Raw genomic sequence first — 16,963 nt, forward strand, 5'->3', positions numbered from 1 at the left:
TTTTCCCCCATCTGTTGGAGTTTTTGTCCTTTATTCTATTAATAAAGTATTTTACATTAATTTTTTGAATGCTAAACCTGCCTTGCATTTCTGGAATTAATAACATTTGGTCATGGTATATAATTTTTATATGTTGCTGGATAGTATTTTTTAGAGGATTTTTGCATCTATATTCATAAGGAATATAAATTAGTCATCTTTCTTTCCCCTTCTAGTGATGGCTTTGTTTGGTCTTCGTATCAGGGTAATACTGGTCTCATAAAATGAGTTAGGAAGTGTTTTTGTCTTCTATTTTTTTGAAAATTTTTGTGAAGAATTGGTATTGATTCTTCTTTGAAGGTTTGGTAGGTTTCCCCAGTGAAGCCATTTACAACAAGTCACTTTTTGTGGTAAATTTTAAATTACTAATTCAGTTACTTTACTTGTAATAGGTATACTTAGATTTTTTTATTTCTTCTTTTGTCCATTTTGGTGATTTGTTCATTTCATCTAAATTATCTTATTTATTGGTATAAAGTTTATACTTTTGTCTTAAAATTCTTTTTGTTTCTTTAAAGTCAGTTGTGATGTCTCCTCTTTCATTCCTGGTTTCAGTAATTTGAGTCTTATGTTTCTTGGTCAGTCTAGCTCAAGCCCTGTTGATTTTTTTTTTCAGTGAACCAACTTTTGATTTCATTAAGTTTTTAAAATTGCTTTTGTATTCTCCAGTTTATGTATTTCTGTTCTAGTCTACGTTATTTTCTTCCTGTGGGTTTATTTTGCCTTTTTTTTCCCCCCAGTTTTTAAGCTAGAAGTTAAGCTTATTGATTAGAGATCTTTCCTCTTTTAAATGTCACTTATTGGTCAGAGGCTATGCTTAAAGTCCCATTAGCCAGTTATATTTTTATCCTTTACCATTGGATGTTTGAGTGGCTTGGGTGCTGCTATCATAGTTCAGGGAGTTCATATTTATTTGCCACATGTTGAACCAGGGACTAATAGCTTGGACTTTCCCCTCTGATTGCTCCTGAGAGGGTACAGCCTTGGGCATTCACAGTCTTTTTGACTGCCAGGATGAATGTGATTTTACTCCCTGGGAGTTGCTCTTGAGTCAGAGTAGTTTATTGTTTAGTCAAATGTTTGGTCAGAGGTTGCTTGTAAGCCCCTTGTGCCAGTGATGCTTCTGCTGTACGTTGATGTATCTATGTGCAACTTGGGGAATGCTTCAAGTTTGTCCTGCATGCTGCTCAACTAGCACCTGTACACATTCTTTTTTTTTCCCCCCCGGTACGCGGGCCTCTCACTGCCGTGGCCTCTCCCATTGCGGAGCACAGGCTCCGGACGCACAGGCTCAGCGGCCGTGGCTCACGGGCCCAGCCGCTCTGCGGCATGTGGGATCTTCCCGGACCGGGGCACGAACCCGTGTCCCCAGCATCAGCAGGCAGACTCTCAACCACTGAGCCACCAGGGAAGCCCTGTTGGATGTCTTTTTACTGGGTTCTCTTATATGCTGCTTTTTGCATCCCATCAAATTTTTAGAATGCTAACATGGTTCTACTTAAAACTGCAGCTTCAAGCAATTTTGTTTCCCTGACTTGAAAAATTATTTGGGGGTAAGAGCATCATAGTGAGTAGTGTCTGTCTTCCAATGGATGAAGTTATCACAGCTTTTGCTGAGTTTTTGTTAGGTGTGATCAAAATTTTGTCATTTAAATTTCTTAACTCAGTGAACAGTTTTAGAGTGGAGTTCATAGAGGAGGGATTATCAGCAGTTAGAGAATAATTTTTTAATAAAAATGATAACTGAACCATTGAGAGAAATATTCCCGAAGCTGTACATCATGTAATTTGGAAGCCTAGTAACTGTTCTCTGAAATTAGTACTTTCTCATTATGTTAGTAGACTGTTTTCAGTATCTCCAGCTAAATGATACTCTTTATGTTGTATTTTTATACTTGGCTTTTACAGTTCACTGCTAATCTGTGAATATTCAGGCATTCTGTTTGATAACTCAAAAGAGAGAGATTACATTAAGAAAACAGCAGGCCTGAGATTTTCCAGAAAATTACAAGTGATAGAAATGCAGAATCCTGATCCTTCTTTCTTCTTGAAATATTAGTATCCTCAGTCTCATGAATTATCTTTTACGTAAACCTCCAGACAAAGCTACTTTGGAAACTGAAAATAGTAGTTTCTCTGCTGTGATGACATTTCCTAGGAATGGGCACTTCCCCCTCAGGGATTACTCCTGAGGCTGTTAAATTTACAGCAGAACATCTGTAGGTTTAACAAGAGCATATAAAGAATATGATGTTGAGCCCATTTATTTCAAATTGGTATTGATGGTAGTATTACTTGTTGTTAGTTTTGGCTTTCAGTTTTAGGACCAATTGTATATATATATATATATTTTTTTTAAAGTGGATTTGATTTGAATACAAGCGCAGAGCCATGAAATGAAGGGTTGTTCAAAGTGCCTTTGAGTATAGACACCTCCAGTATCTCAGAAAATATAGTCAAAATGACAACTTTTAAATGTCAGAGAGACAGTTATACTTACAAAATGGACAAACCTCCTCTATGGCGCTAAAGAAAATTGACAAGTTGTTGATTAGTTAATGGAGTGGATAAATAAAATTTATTTGAGCAAAAAGATAAGCTTATATTAATCTGCAAAGTACTGCTCCAAATATAATTTAAGCCTCCATATTTCTCATAGTATAATAAATGAGAACATTTGACCTATCGCAGACATGGTTTCGATAACCTTCCTTTGATATGTTTTGTTTTGTTAATATCATGAATAAAATATACTGCCTAAAAATGGATATCATCAGTACATCAAATGAAGCCTGAACTGTACAAAGTAGAGTGGAATTATCTTTGTTGATCTGAACACAATACTTCTACTGTAAACTAATATTGTGTCAAATTTTTTCATTAGCTGCATCTCAATGTTGATTCCTTTTGAGCTCTGTTCAGTTACACCTATCATTTATTTTCCAGATGAATTACTAAATCTTAATCCGTCATTCTACAGAATAAATTGGTACTTTGATTTTAATCATAGGGTTTTATATTTATCTTTGTTAAGTTTTATTTTGTGGGTTTGGCTTAGCATTCTAGACTACTAGAGTCCTTTAAATTCATATTTAGTCTTCCATTTTAAGCCATTCTTCCTAGGTTTGTGGCAATATTAGGTGGTTGTGTTAAAGTCAAAAAATTGTAAAATGACTGCCAGATTCATCCTCTGATGTGTTTTATTTTGCAAGCACATTGTTAATTTTTTTTTTAAATTAGAATGCTTTTAGTTAAGTCTTGTACATTCTGATTTACCAACCACTGCCTCTTACTGCATTATACATTTTGGCTTCACACATTTACATTTGTTGTTTAGCCATTTGCTCTTGCATCCCCTAATGAAGGAAATCATTTACAATAATTTGATTAGGACAAGGGAAGAACAGAGTTTGTAGCCCTACAACTAGAAATCTTCCTTGAACTTAGTATTCATTTTTTTAGTATTTTTATTCTTCACTTTTGGTATGATTATTTAGCAAATGAATTAAATTAGCATACACATCTCCAGGTCATTTATAAATATATTGTGATTAACTTTGTCAAGTGATTTATTAAAATCAAGAAACCTTGTAATCAAATAATAGTTAAAAAAGAATAATTTTGGCATCCATATTAATGATGCTTCCAAAACCCGAGACTTACCATTCCTTGGGTTCTACTTACACAGCAACCCATTCAACACCAGTTCAGCATTTTCTATTTGTTTATTCTCTTTATCAGACCTCACCTTCACGTGGAACTAATTCTTACCTAAATCTTGATCTTTGAAATTTTCTTCCCTTAGCCCTCAGCATTGCTTTTGCTACCCTCAGTTTTACATATAACCTATCTCTTATTTTACAAGAAATAGGGTCATCAGACATACATTCATTTTATTTATTCTTTCTAACACGTAATCACTTATTTTAGATGTACAGGGGGAAAAATGTGGTATCGTTCCTTTTTAAAGATGATAAAAGTTAAAATTAAGTATTATGTGCCAGGTAATATGCTTCAAGAGCTGTGTATGATTATTTCTAATAATCTCATGACAATCTTTTAAAGCAGGTATCATCATTAGCACTATTTTACAGGAAACTGTGGCTTCAAGAGGTTAAGTAACTTGCTGTGGTCACATAGCTTGTAGCAGTGTTGGGACTTCCGTATAGTTTGTGTGACTCATGCTAACCTTGCTTCTTAATTACTACATGGTGTAACTTCTCTGTGTTCTTCTTTTCCTGTTCTTGTGATGTTCTAGAACCTTGTTTCATCAGTTGTCCGTTTTCTTTTGTTTCTTAAAACTTTTCTGGCTTTATCCAGTCAGCATACCAATAAATTTGGGTCTCTTAGCCACTAAAAACTACAAACAAAAAGCACATTTAAAATTTTTCTTTGACTTTTGTTTCCCCTCAAGTTACCAGCTCCCAGCTCTCTCCTTACTTTCACCACTAGAGATTTTGTAAGAACAAACTAAATTAACTGCCTCCTATTTCTTACCTGCCATCTGCTCACTCATGAACTCAGTACAGGTTGGTTGCTATTGGCACCATGGTCTGAAACTGCTCTTTCCAACACGGTCACTGAACCATGGTATACCAGATCCAACAGCCTTTTCAATCCCATCCTTCCTGTCATTGAAACACTTTGCTGTTCCACATCTCATCATTATTGAAACTCAACTTTGGATCTTTTGATGCCAGTCTTTCCTTGCTCTTTTATGCCTCTTAGTTCTCATTGCTGAGTTGTCCCCTAATGTCTTAAGGGAAGTTTCATTCTTAATTTTCAAAGCTCTTATACTCAGTCCTTTCCTCACTCTCTTACTGTATACACTCTTCTTAGGTGAGTGATTCTTGTTCTTACAGTTTCAGCTATTGCCTAAATCTCTAGCTATGCTCTACTCTTGTTTTCTGAGTTTGACTTGACCAACCACCCATGTATTTCCAACCACCTATGGAACAAAACTACCTAAAATGTTCTGATATTCATTAAATAAAAGTTCAACTTTTTCCCTCACACCTTTTTGCTCTTTTTACGTTCCTTGTCTCATTACCTGCCTAGTTGCCCAGGTTTAGAGACTGTTAAATTAATCCAAACTTCTTTATTTCTCAGGTTCTCTATTACTTTCTTGTTTAGCTAGCCATTATACCTGTTTCCCACCTCGCTTTTTAAAAAATCCTTATTACCTGTGCCCTAGTCTAGGCCTTGGATTCTTGTAGAAGGTTTCCAGCTGCTCACACTGCTTTCATTATCATCTTCCCAACTTCCACCTCTGCCTTTAAGTCCAGGCTAGTGGATACTAGCCTGGACTTAAAGGCAGAGGTCCCAGGATATATATGAATTTGGGAGTCATCAGTGTATAGTAGTACTGAGCCATTAGACTGGATGAGTGGGCTTACACAAAGAACAGAGGTCTGAGGACTGAGCCTTAGGATCCTCTATTCCTTAGGAGATAAAGGAGAATAGAAGGAACCAGAAATAGAGAGCCAGAAGAGCTGTCTTTAAGGTAGGATGAAAACCAGAAGAGTATAGTGTTCTAAAACCCAAGTGAAGTAAGTGTTTCAAAGAAGGGAACGTGATCGACTATGTCAGATGGTAGTGCTAAGTCAAGTAAAAGAGAGGGAAAGATGATGCCTGAAAATGAGCATTGAATACAGCAACAAGGAGATTATTGATCTTGATAAATAATTATTGTGGAATAGTGGTGGTGAAATTCTACTGGAGTAAGTTTTAGAGAGAATGAGAAGAGCCAGGTATTGGAGAAAGTCAATTTAGACATCTCTTGAAGAATTTTGCTGTTAAAAGGGCCAGAAAATAGGATGGTGGTGATTAGTGCGATTAGAGATTTTTTTTAATGATGGAAGAAATAACAAGTTTATGTTGTAATGCTCTCACAGAGAGAGAATAATCGACAGAGAAAGAAAAATTACTGAAGCAATGAGTGTGAATAGGAAAAGCAGAGTAGTTTGTTTACATGCAGCAGAGTTTGCCTTAGAAAGGAGCTTGGTCAGCTTATCTCTAGTTAGAGTAGTGAAGGAAAGGCATCTGGGGGTAGATGCTGGTAAATGGGTACATGTAGTGGTACAAGCAAGGTATCAGCTGAGGGTGAGGATGGGAGAAGAGTTTTAAAACAAGCCTTTGCTGTTGTTTACTAACTCCCTTGTTAGAGAGTGAGGGTAATGTTAGACCATGGAATTTAAGCTGGATATGGAGGGAAGAGAGGAGAACATGAAAGACTGAGGGAAAGTGAAAAGGTAATAGCGTCAGTGGCATGCTGCCTCACTAAACTGTTTCCTGAGATCTGCTCTGTTCTTTGACCTCACACCTTTTTTTCTTTTTTTTAAAATTTATTTTTGGCTGTGTTGTGTCTTCATTGCTGCGTGCGGGCTTTCTCTAGTTGCGGTGAGTGGGGGCTACTCTTCGCTGTGGTGTGCGGGCTTCTCATTGTCATGGCTTCTCTTGTTGTGGAGCACGGGCTCTAGGCACGCGGGCTCAGTAGTTGTGGCTCGCGGGCTCTAGAGCGCAGCCTCAGTAGTTGTGATGCATGGGCTTAGTTGCTCTGCAGCACATGGGATCTTCCTGGACCAGGGCTCGAACCCGTGTCCCCTGCATTGGCACTGCGCCATCAGGGAAGCCTGACCTCACAGCTTGAATACAGTTTTCTCTCTGCCTGAAATGCCCCTTTCGTACTCAATTTAGATGACATGTCTTTTACCTGCACCCTTACTTCCTTACTTCCTCTGCAATGACTACTGACATATAGAAAATGCTCAATAAATGCTGAAAATTGAAATTCTTCACTTTAGTTTGGCAGGTATTTCAAACTGGGAAGATTGTGAAGTGTTACCTGAAGATTTTCCTACTCAGTAGCCAGTTCTAGACTTGAACACAGTGATTCTCAACTTTGTGTTCTGCTTCAGTTTGCTTATCTGATATCATTCACATGAACAGGGTGAGGGTAGCACTCTCTTCTTCTTTCCTACTTGGTACTTAGTTGGAATTCCCTTCTTTCTTTCCACTGATCTTGGATTGGTGTCTTTATGCTGCTGTGAATGGATGTTTAAACATATGACCTGCAGTAAACTTGTGAGTATGGTAACTCGCTGCCTTATAAGTTATTCTTTTTTTTTCAGTTAATTGTAGAAGACAAGTGGTTATTTTACTAATTATAGACTAATTAACTAATATAACTAATCAAATAACCATAGAATCTTTTTTAAGGAGAAATTTTGAAGTCCAGCTTTTCATGCTATAGGTGAAGAAACGGAAGCCTAGAGAGATTAAATGACTTGCTTACATCAGTTAGCAGAGCTAGGGCTAGAAATGCACATTTCTTAGCTCCCAGTTCAATACTTATTTTACTACCATGACAGCTTTCCTGATAGGATATAAGGGCAATGATTCTCAAACTAGAAAATACGAAGTTTTGTGACAGGTAATATCCTCTAAAATCATATAACCAAAATAACAGTTTAAATATGACTAGGAATCTTAACAGTCTTGAAATGGCTGTGTTTTTGCCATGAAATTGTTAGTAAAAAAAAATGTGGTAGACTTGTTTTTACTGTTATGGTTATATTCTGAATTAATTGTGTATAATTAAAATTGAACACATGAATCTTTTCTTTAAAAATCTGAATAAGTGAATGTATAGAGAATTTACTCTAATTTAAATATTTAAAGACTAGTTCCTAATCTTGTTTTTTTGGTTTGTTTGTTTTTAATAAACTCTTTCAGAAAGATGAGGTCTATCTTAATCTGGTGCTGGACTATGTTCCGGAAACAGTATACAGAGTTGCCAGACACTATAGTCGAGCCAAACAGACGCTCCCTGTGATCTATGTTAAGGTATGTAAAAATGGAGCAATTTCCCATTTTAGTTATTATGAACAAGGGAGAGTGCTGGGTGTATTTTAACTATATTATTACATCTCATTCTGAGGGGGGAAAGCTGCAAAGTAGGTATTGCTAGAGTTTCATTAAATTTTTGTACAGTTTTAAAGCGTGAAGTCTTCCCTTTTTAAGCTTTCATGACGTGGGTATTAAAGATACTTGTCATCTTTCTGACAAATGAACTTTTTCACAGACAATTACGGGTTTTAATTTTGCTACCTACAGCACCTTTTAATTTAATTTCTTATAACCCTTATTGTGCCACAGGCTGAAATAGGAGCAAGCATATCCTATAAAATTATAAAAATATGGTTATAAATATTACCAAATGCAATGTTTATTGCCATTTATAGATACAGTGTGTCCGTAGCTGAAGTTTAAACTTTTTGTAATTTTAAATATGCACAGACTCTATTAAGGTGTTATTTAATTTTTGATACCTGATGTCAATGTCATCCTTTTTATTTGATACAACTCATGTTAGAGTGGCTTGCAATTTATCCAACATAATTATGACTGAAGTTGTGGTAGATTATTAGAAACAGATTATTTGTTTAACTATGACATTGTGAAAATTAACTAGGAGTTAAGTTTAAAAGTTCAGCTTTCTGAGTATAATTTTTTGCATTTTACTTTTTTTTTTTCTTTTTTGCGGTATGCGGGCCTCTCACTGTTGTGGCCTCTCCCGTTGCGGAGCACAGGCTCCGGTCGCGCAGGCCCAGCGGCCATGGCTCACGGGCCCAGCCGCTCTGCGGCATGTGGGATCTTCCCGGACCAGGGCACGAACCCGTGTTCCCTGCATCGGCAGGCGAACTCTCAACCACTGCGCCACCAGGGAAGCCCTGCATTTTACCTTTCATACAAATACTCTAGAAAATAAAATGGCATTGATTCTGAATGTTTTGAGTATCGAAGTTTTTACTTAATAGTTATATTTTAAGCTTTATAGTAATAAAATGGATTTTGCTGATGGGATTACTATAGTGGTGTTAATATGTTCCTCTGTCCTCAGTATTTCCTGTAAATTGGTGATTCCGTATATTTTTGTAGGAGTCAAGACCACTTCATATGTAGATGATACCTTATGTCAGTGCTTTATCTGACTTTTAACTCTCTTTTTGTTGTTTTTCACCAAGATACTGGTATCTTTGATTTGAATCATTTCAAAAGTTCTTTTCATGGTATAAAACTTTGGGGTAGAGGTCAGAAGGTGAGGAGTCAGAAAAATTTATAAGTGAACCAGAACACTGACCTTGAAACAAATAGAAGGTTTAAGATATACTCACTCTTGGGCTTCCCTGGTGGCGCAGTGGTTGAGAGTCCGCCTGCTGATGCAGGGGACACGGGTTCGTGCCCCAGTCTGGGAAGATCCCACATGCCGTGGAGTGGCTAGGCTCGTGAGCCATGGCCACTGAGCCTGCGCCTCCAGAGCCTGTGCTCTGCAACGGGAGAAGCCACAACAGTGAGAGGCCCGCGTACCGCAAAAAAAAAAAAAAAAAAAAGCTATACTCACGTTCTTCACAAAGACTGTCCCTTCGCCAGTCAAGAGTCTAATTCTTTCTTCCACACAGACCCAGTTTCTCAGTGTATGTTGTTTTGTAATAAAATTGAAATAAATATTCTTTTCAATTGATGTCAATAGTCATCTAGGATCTGTTTTTAAATGGCATTTTGAAGTCTACTTAATTTTGAAGGTTATTAACAGGAAGAGTGGTGTTGCTATTAATAGATTTACTGATGTCTTGATAACAGATTTTCTCAGTTCACGGTGTGAGTTTTCCCAGACCTCTGTATCAATAACCTCTGGCCCTGACAAAGGATGATGAACTTAAAAAACAGAAGACTTGGCTTCTGGTCTAAACATTGTTACTTGCTAGTCACATGATTTGGAATACCCCTCTGAGTTTTTAAATCTGTGTTTAGGGGAGAAAAACAGGTTTGTGGTGAGATGTTAGTAAAATAAAAATTATAAAAGCACATTGTAAATTTTCCTTTTTTAAGTTATTAAAAGATGGTACAAATATAGCATTGGTTAACTAAACTATAATTAGCTAATGGATAGAGAAATGACATAAAACTTGTTTAAGAAAGACTGAGTGCAAACAATCCCCAGCTTTTCACTATTCTTTTCTGGAAATCTGTTACTTTGTTTCCTGCGTAAGGACTCTGAATTGTTTGGGATAGAAAGTAAGTATTCAATTAATTTTTACTCTTTATTCCAGTTGTATATGTATCAGCTGTTCCGAAGTTTAGCCTATATCCATTCCTTTGGAATCTGCCATCGGGATATTAAACCACAGAACCTCTTGTTGGATCCTGATACAGCTGTCTTAAAACTCTGTGACTTTGGAAGGTAAGCTAGCTCTCTTTTCTTCTCCCTTCCTTCCCTCCTCTCCAACCCCACCCTCCCACCCTGTATACTCTTTTCATTATCTTTTGTTACCCTTACTCAGGGACTATAAACTAGTGCAGTTGCTTGTGAGGGTAGTTTCGGTAACTTCTGTCAGAATTTTAGTCTTTCATCCAGCAATTTAACTCCTAGGAACTGTTCCCTTACAAATACTCACACATTCACAAAATATTGTATATACCAGAATTTTTATCATAGAATTGTATATAAATGTCTGGCAGTAGGAAGATTACCAGATAAATTATGGTACATCATACATATAATGTAATATATGCAGCTGTTAAAAGAAGAAAGGGGAGGCTCTCTGTGAATGGAAAAGGAATGATCTCTAAGAAGTATTAAATTCAAAAAAGCAAGGTCAAGAATCTATATAGTATGTTCCCTTTTGTATTCTAAAAACACAGAGTATAGGCATATGTACACAGATGCATTGCTTATTTTTGGAATGATATAAATTCATAATATTGATTGCTTCTAGGAGCAAGTCCCATTTGTTTATTTATGGTTTTATTTCCGTTACTCTAGGAGGTGGGTCAAAAAAGATCTTGCTGTGGTTTATGTGAAAGAGTGTTTTTCCTTTGTTTTCCTCTAAGGCTTTTATAGTGTCTGGTCTTACCTTTAGGTCTTTAATCCATTTTGAGTTCATTTTTGTGTATGGTGTTAGATAGTGTTCTAATTTCATTCTTTTACATGTAGCTGTCCAGTTTTCCCAGCACCACTTATTGAAGAGGCTGTCCTTTCTCCATTGTATGTTCTTGCCTTCTTTGTCATAAATTAGGTGTCCATATGTGCGTGGGTTTATCTCTGGGCATTCTATCCTGTACCATTGATCTATATTTCTGCATTTGTGCCAGTACTATACTGTCTTGATTACTGTAGCTTTGTGGTGTGGTTTGAAGTCAGGGAATCTGATTCCTTTAACTCCATTTTTCTTTGTCAAGATTGCTTTGGCTATTCGGGGTCTTTTGAGTTTCCATATGAATTGTAAAATTTTTTCTTCTAATTCTGTGAAGAATGCCATTGGTAGTTTGATAGGGATTGCATTGAATCTATAGATTGCTTTGGGTAGTATAGTCATTTTCACAATATTGATTTTTCTAATCCAAGAACATGGTATATTTCTCCATCTGTTTATGTCATCTTTGATTTCTTTCATCAGTGTTTTATAGTTTTCTGAGTACAAGTCTTTCGCCTCCTTAAGCAGGTTTATTCCTAGGTATTTTATTCTTTCTGTTGCAGTGGTAAATGGGAGTGTTTCCTTAATTTCTCTTTCTGATTTTTCGTTGTTGGTGTATAGGAATGCCAGAGATTTCTGTGCATTCATTTTGTATCCTGCTACTTTACCAAATTCACTGGTTAGTTCTATTGGTTTTCTGGTGGCGTCTTTAGGATTTTCTGTGTATAGTGTATGTCATCTGCAAACAGTGACAGTTTTACTTCTTCTTTTCCAATTTGTACTGCTTTTATTTCTTTCTCTTCTCTGATTGCTGTGGTAGGCCTTGCAAAACTATGTTGAATAAGAGTGGCGAGAGTGGGCATCCTTGTCTTATTCCTGATCTTAGTGAAAATGCTTTCAGTTTTTCACCATTGAGTATGATGCTTGCTGTGGATTTGTCATATATAGCCTTTATTATGTTGAGGAAGGTTCCCTCTATACCCATTTTCTGGAGAGCTTTTATCATAAATGTGTGTTGAATTTTGTCAGATGCTTTTTCTGCATCTATTGAGATGATCATATGGTTTTTATTCCTTAATTTGTTAATGTGGTGCATCACATTGATTGATTTGTGTATACTGAAGAATCCTTGCATCCCTGGGATAAATTCCACTTGATCATGGTGTATGATCCTTTTAATGTGCTGTTGGATTCTGTATGCTAGTATTTTGTTCAGGATTTTTGCATCTGTGTTCGTCAGTGATATTGGTCTATAATTTTCTTTTTTTTGTGATATCTTTTTCTGGTTTTGGTGACAGTGGGATGGTGGCTTTGTAGAATGACTTTGGGAGTGTTTTTCCCTCTAAAATTTTTTGAAAGAGTTTGACAAGGATAGGTGTTAGTTCTTCTCTAAATGTTTGATAGAATTCGCCTGTGAAGCCATCTGGTCCTGAACTTTTGTTTGTTGGAAGATTTTTAATTACGGTTTCAATTTCATTACTTGTGATAGGTCTGTTTATATTTTCTACTTCTTCCTGGTTCAGTCTTGGAAAATTGTACCTTTCCAAGAACTTGTGAGTTTCTTCCAGGTTGTCCATTTTATTGGCATATAGTTGTTTGTAGTAGTCTCTTATAATCCTTTGTATTTCTTCAGTGTCAGTTGTGATTTCTCCTTTTTTATTTCTAATTTTATTTATTTGTATCCTCTCCCTTTTTTTCTTGATGAGTCTGGCTAAGGGTTTATCAATTTTGTTTATCTTCTCAAAGAACCAGCTTTTAGTTTTATTGATCTTTGCTATAGATTTCTTCATTTCTATTTCATTTATTTCTGCTCTGATCTTTATGATTTCTTTCCTTCTACTGACTTTGGGTTTTCTTTGGTCTTCTTTCTCTAGTTGTTTTAAGTGTAGGGTGAGATTGCTTATTTGAGATTATTCTTGTTTCTTGAGGTGAGGTTGAATTGCTGTAAACTTCCCTGTTAGAACTGCTTTTGCGCCCCATAGGTTTTGGGTCATCATGTTTTCATTGTCATTTGTTTCTGTGTATTTTTTTATTTCTTCTTTGATTTCTTCAGTGATCTCTTGGTTATTTAGTAGCACACTGTTTAGCCTCCATGTATTTGTGTTTTTTTCCTCTAATTGATTTCCAGTCTCATAGTGTTGTGGTCAGAAAAGATGCTTGATATGATTTCAATTTTCTTAAATCTTCCGAGGCTTGATTTGTGACCCAAGATTTGATCTATCCTGGAGAATGTTCCATGTGCAGTTGAGAAGAAAGTGTATTCTGCCACTTTTGGGTGGAATGTTCTGTAAATATCAGTTAGATCTATCTGGTTTATTGTGTCACTTAAAGCTTGTGTTTCCTTATTTATTTTCTGTTTGGATGATCTGTCCATGGGTGTAAGTGGGGTGTTAAAGTCCCCTACTATGATTGTGTTACTGTCGATTTCTCCTTTCATGGTTGTTAGCATTTGCCTTATGTATTGAGGTGCTCCTATGTTGGGTCCATAAATATTTATAATTGTTATATCTTCTTCTTGGATTGATCCTTTGATCATTACGTAGTGTCCCTCCTTATCTCTTGTAACAGTCTTTATTTTAAAGTCTATTTTATCTGATACGAGTATTGCTACTCCAGCTTTCTTTTGATTTCCATTTGCATGGAATATCTTTTTCCATCCCCTCACTTTCAGTCTATATGTGTCCCTAAGTCTGAAGTGGGTCTCTTGTAGACAGCATATATATGGGTCTTGTTTTTGTATCCATTCAGCCAATCTGTGTCTTTTGGTTGGGGCATTTAATCCATTTATAGTCAAAGTTATTATCAATATGTATGTTCCTATTACCATTTTCTTAATTGTTTTGGGTTTGTTTTTGTGGGTCTTTTTCTTCTCTTGTGTCTCCACTTAGAGAAGTTTCTTTAGCATTTGTTGTAAAGCTGGTTTGGTGGTGCTGAATTCTCTTCTCTTAGCTTTTGCTTGTCTGAAAAGCTTTTGACTTTTCCATCGAATCCTGCCACTCTCTTCTGGCCTGCAGAGTTTCCGCTGAAAAATCAGCTGATAAGGTTATGGGGATTCCTTTGTATGTTATTTTTTATTTTTCCCTTGCTGCTTTTAATATTTTTTCTTTGAATTTAATTTTTGTTAGTTTGATTAATATGTGTCTTGTTGTGTTTTTCCTAGGGTTTATCCTTTATGGGACTCTTGCTTCCTGCACTTGGGTGACTGTTTCCTTTCCCATGTTAGGGAAGTTTTCAACTATAATCTCTTCAAATATTTTCTCAGACCCTTTCTTTTTCTCTTCTTCTTCTGGGACCCCCATAATTCGAATGTTGGTGCATTTAGTGTTGTCCCAGAGGTCTCTGAGATTGTCTTCAATCTTTTCATTCTTTTTTCTTTATTCTGCTCCTCAGCAATTATTTCCACCATTTTGTCTTCCAGCTCACTTACTTGTTTTTCTGCCTCAGTTATTCTGTTATCGATTCCTTCTAGTGTATTTTTCATTTCAGTTATCATGTTGTTCATCTCTGTTTGTTTGTTCTGTACTTTTTCTAGAGCTTTGTTAAACATTTCTTGTATTTTCTCAGTCCATGCCTCCATTCTATTTCCGAGATTCTGGATCATCTTTGCTATCATTACTCTGAATTCTTTTTCAGGTAGATTGCCTATTTCCTCTTCATTTATTTGGTCTTGTAGGTTTTTACCTTGCTCCTTCATCTGTGACATCTGTGTCATTTTTTTTTTTTTTTTTTCCCTAATGAGTAGGATTGTGTTTCTGACTTACTGGTTGTTTGACCTGAGGCTTCCAACACTGGAGTTTTTAGGCTATTGGATAGAGCTGGGTCTTGGTGCTGAGATGAGGAGCTCCGTGAGATCTCACTCCAGTGAACATTCCCTGAGGTCTGAGGTTCTCTGTTAGTCCAGTGGTTCAGACTCAGAGCTCCCACCACAGGAATTTTGCAACCCTGGGTTCCTGAACCAAGGTCCCTCAAGTTGCCTGGGGCAGAAAAAAAAAACAATAACAAAGTAAAAACTAAACAGATACTTAGGAAGAATATACAAATAAAAGTGTAGATGAATCAACAGCCAGAAGGCACATCAGTACCATAATAGTAAAAAAGAGGAGGAGGGAAAAGAAAAAAGAAAAAAAAGGGGTGGGGGGAAGGCCTCTGCTGTGGAGGGTGGGGCCTAAGCAAGGGTGAGGTTTGGGCGGTGGGCAGGGCCAATGCTCAGGACTGACAGGGCTGGAAAAGGCCCTGGGGGCTGTGCGGGGTGGAGCTTAGGCTCAAGGAACAGAAGGGACCCAGGTTTGCCCCTCAGCCCTGGTCTCAGAGGGCTGGGGACCTCACAGGGGAGCCCAGCAATCTTCCTGGGCTCTAGTGGGTGGGGCAGTTGCCCTCTGCTCCTCTCCCTCTCCTCCTGCCTGCCTCTCCTGTTCTCCCCTAGGCCTCCTTCCTATGCCTCCAAGGACCCCCGAGACCTGGCGGGGGCTTTGGGGGATTTTGGATTGGTCTGGGGAGCTCAGCAGGCTGCCCGGGGCCCCAGTGGGTGGGGCAATCACCCTCTGCTTCTCTCCTGTCCCTCCTTGGATGGCTCCTCCCACCTGCCACTCCTCATCTCCCCGGCCTCCCTCTTATGCCCCCAGTACCCACATGGCCTGGATGGGGCTCTGGAGGCGGGGTACTGGCTTGAGAGCTCAGCAGGCTCCCCAGCCTAAGTGAGCCAGGCGATCGCCCTCTGCTCCTCTCCTTCTCTTCCCAGAGAGACCCTCCCGCCTGCCTCTCCTGACCTCCCTGACCTCAGGGGCACAGATCCTGTCTGACCTCCACTTCTCCTCCCCCCTCAGTCCCCCTACTTCCTACCGGTTCACTTTGGGGTTCCTACTATCTCCTTGGGCGTTAGCGTCCCCCACCAGAGGCCAGCAGGCACACTAGTTGTGGGGAGAAGCTAACTCTGTGTCTTCCCACACCACCATCTTGACTCCGCCTAGTTCACTTTTAATAGCTCTGATAACAAAGCTGCCTTTTTTGTTTTTAGCAGCTAGTTTGAGCAAGTAGAGTTTGGGATACACTTTGAAGGTAGCTCCATCAAGTGACATTTCTAATATTACCTTCTTTATCACTGAATTTTCTGACTAAATAATTGGAACCCGTCTTGTTAATTTAGAAAATTCTTTATAAGGTAGAAAGATTTTATTAGTTTTGCTGAAAAAGTGTCTTAATTTTCATGCAGCCTAAAAACAGGGATTAGTGTTTATTAATTTATGAAATGGCTGCTGTATGTCAAACCTTGGTGAGAATGTTACAAAATAAACTGCCTCCCACCTTCAAAACTTGTGATGAAGGAAGACCAGGCTATGGTCAGACTTATCATTGACCAGAAATAAATGGAAGAAAAGAAAGCCCAAACTGAAACCTTTGTGACTGCTTTCATCTATCTCTACTCTGATTTTCCCATACCTTTACCTAAAATTGTTTTTTTTTTACCTTTTCTTGTTACTTACTTTTTTACTGTTTTGATTTTGTTTTTTGTATTTATTTCTTGTATTTATCTTTCATATTATTGTATGTGAAAATGGTTAGCTTCTATAGCAGTTTATTTATTTTAGTGTGTCTTCAAGTTATCTTGAGAGGTACTTCAAAAGAAACTAATTTTAATATTTAAAATACATGCCACGGGGCTTCCTTGGCGCAGTGGTTGAGAGTCCGCCTGCCATTGCAGGGGACACGGGTTCATGCCCCGGTCCAGGAAGATCCCACATGCCATGGAGCGGCTGGACCTGTGAGCCATGGCCACTGAGCCTGCGCGTCTGGAGCCTGTGCTCCACAACGGGAGAGGCCACAACAGTGTGAGGCCTGCATACCGCAAAAAAAAATAAAAATAAAAATAAAAATAAAATAAAATACATGCCACAAAGTATTTGGGAAGGAAAGTTGGATTAAGAGAATGTGTGATTTAACTTACGACAGCG

The 16,963-nt window shown here is 37.8% G+C and overlaps 1 protein-coding gene across 2 annotated transcripts in view; it reads left to right on the top strand.

The window, feature by feature from the left end:
- Positions 1-16,963, top strand: part of GSK3B (glycogen synthase kinase 3 beta) — a 199,592-nt gene that overhangs the window by 108,441 nt on the left and 74,188 nt on the right. For both annotated transcript variants that reach the window (XM_082624258.1, XM_082624257.1), the window contains exons 4-5: positions 7,774-7,884; positions 10,152-10,282. In XM_082624258.1, coding sequence (XP_082480384.1) covers positions 7,774-7,884; positions 10,152-10,282 — 242 coding nt within the window. The remainder of the gene's footprint in view (positions 1-7,773; positions 7,885-10,151; positions 10,283-16,963) is intronic.

The sequence above is a fragment of the Mesoplodon mirus genome, assembly GCF_964341445.2.
Source record: "Mesoplodon mirus genome assembly, chromosome: 6".
Classification (NCBI taxonomy): domain Eukaryota; kingdom Metazoa; phylum Chordata; class Mammalia; order Artiodactyla; family Ziphiidae; genus Mesoplodon; species Mesoplodon mirus.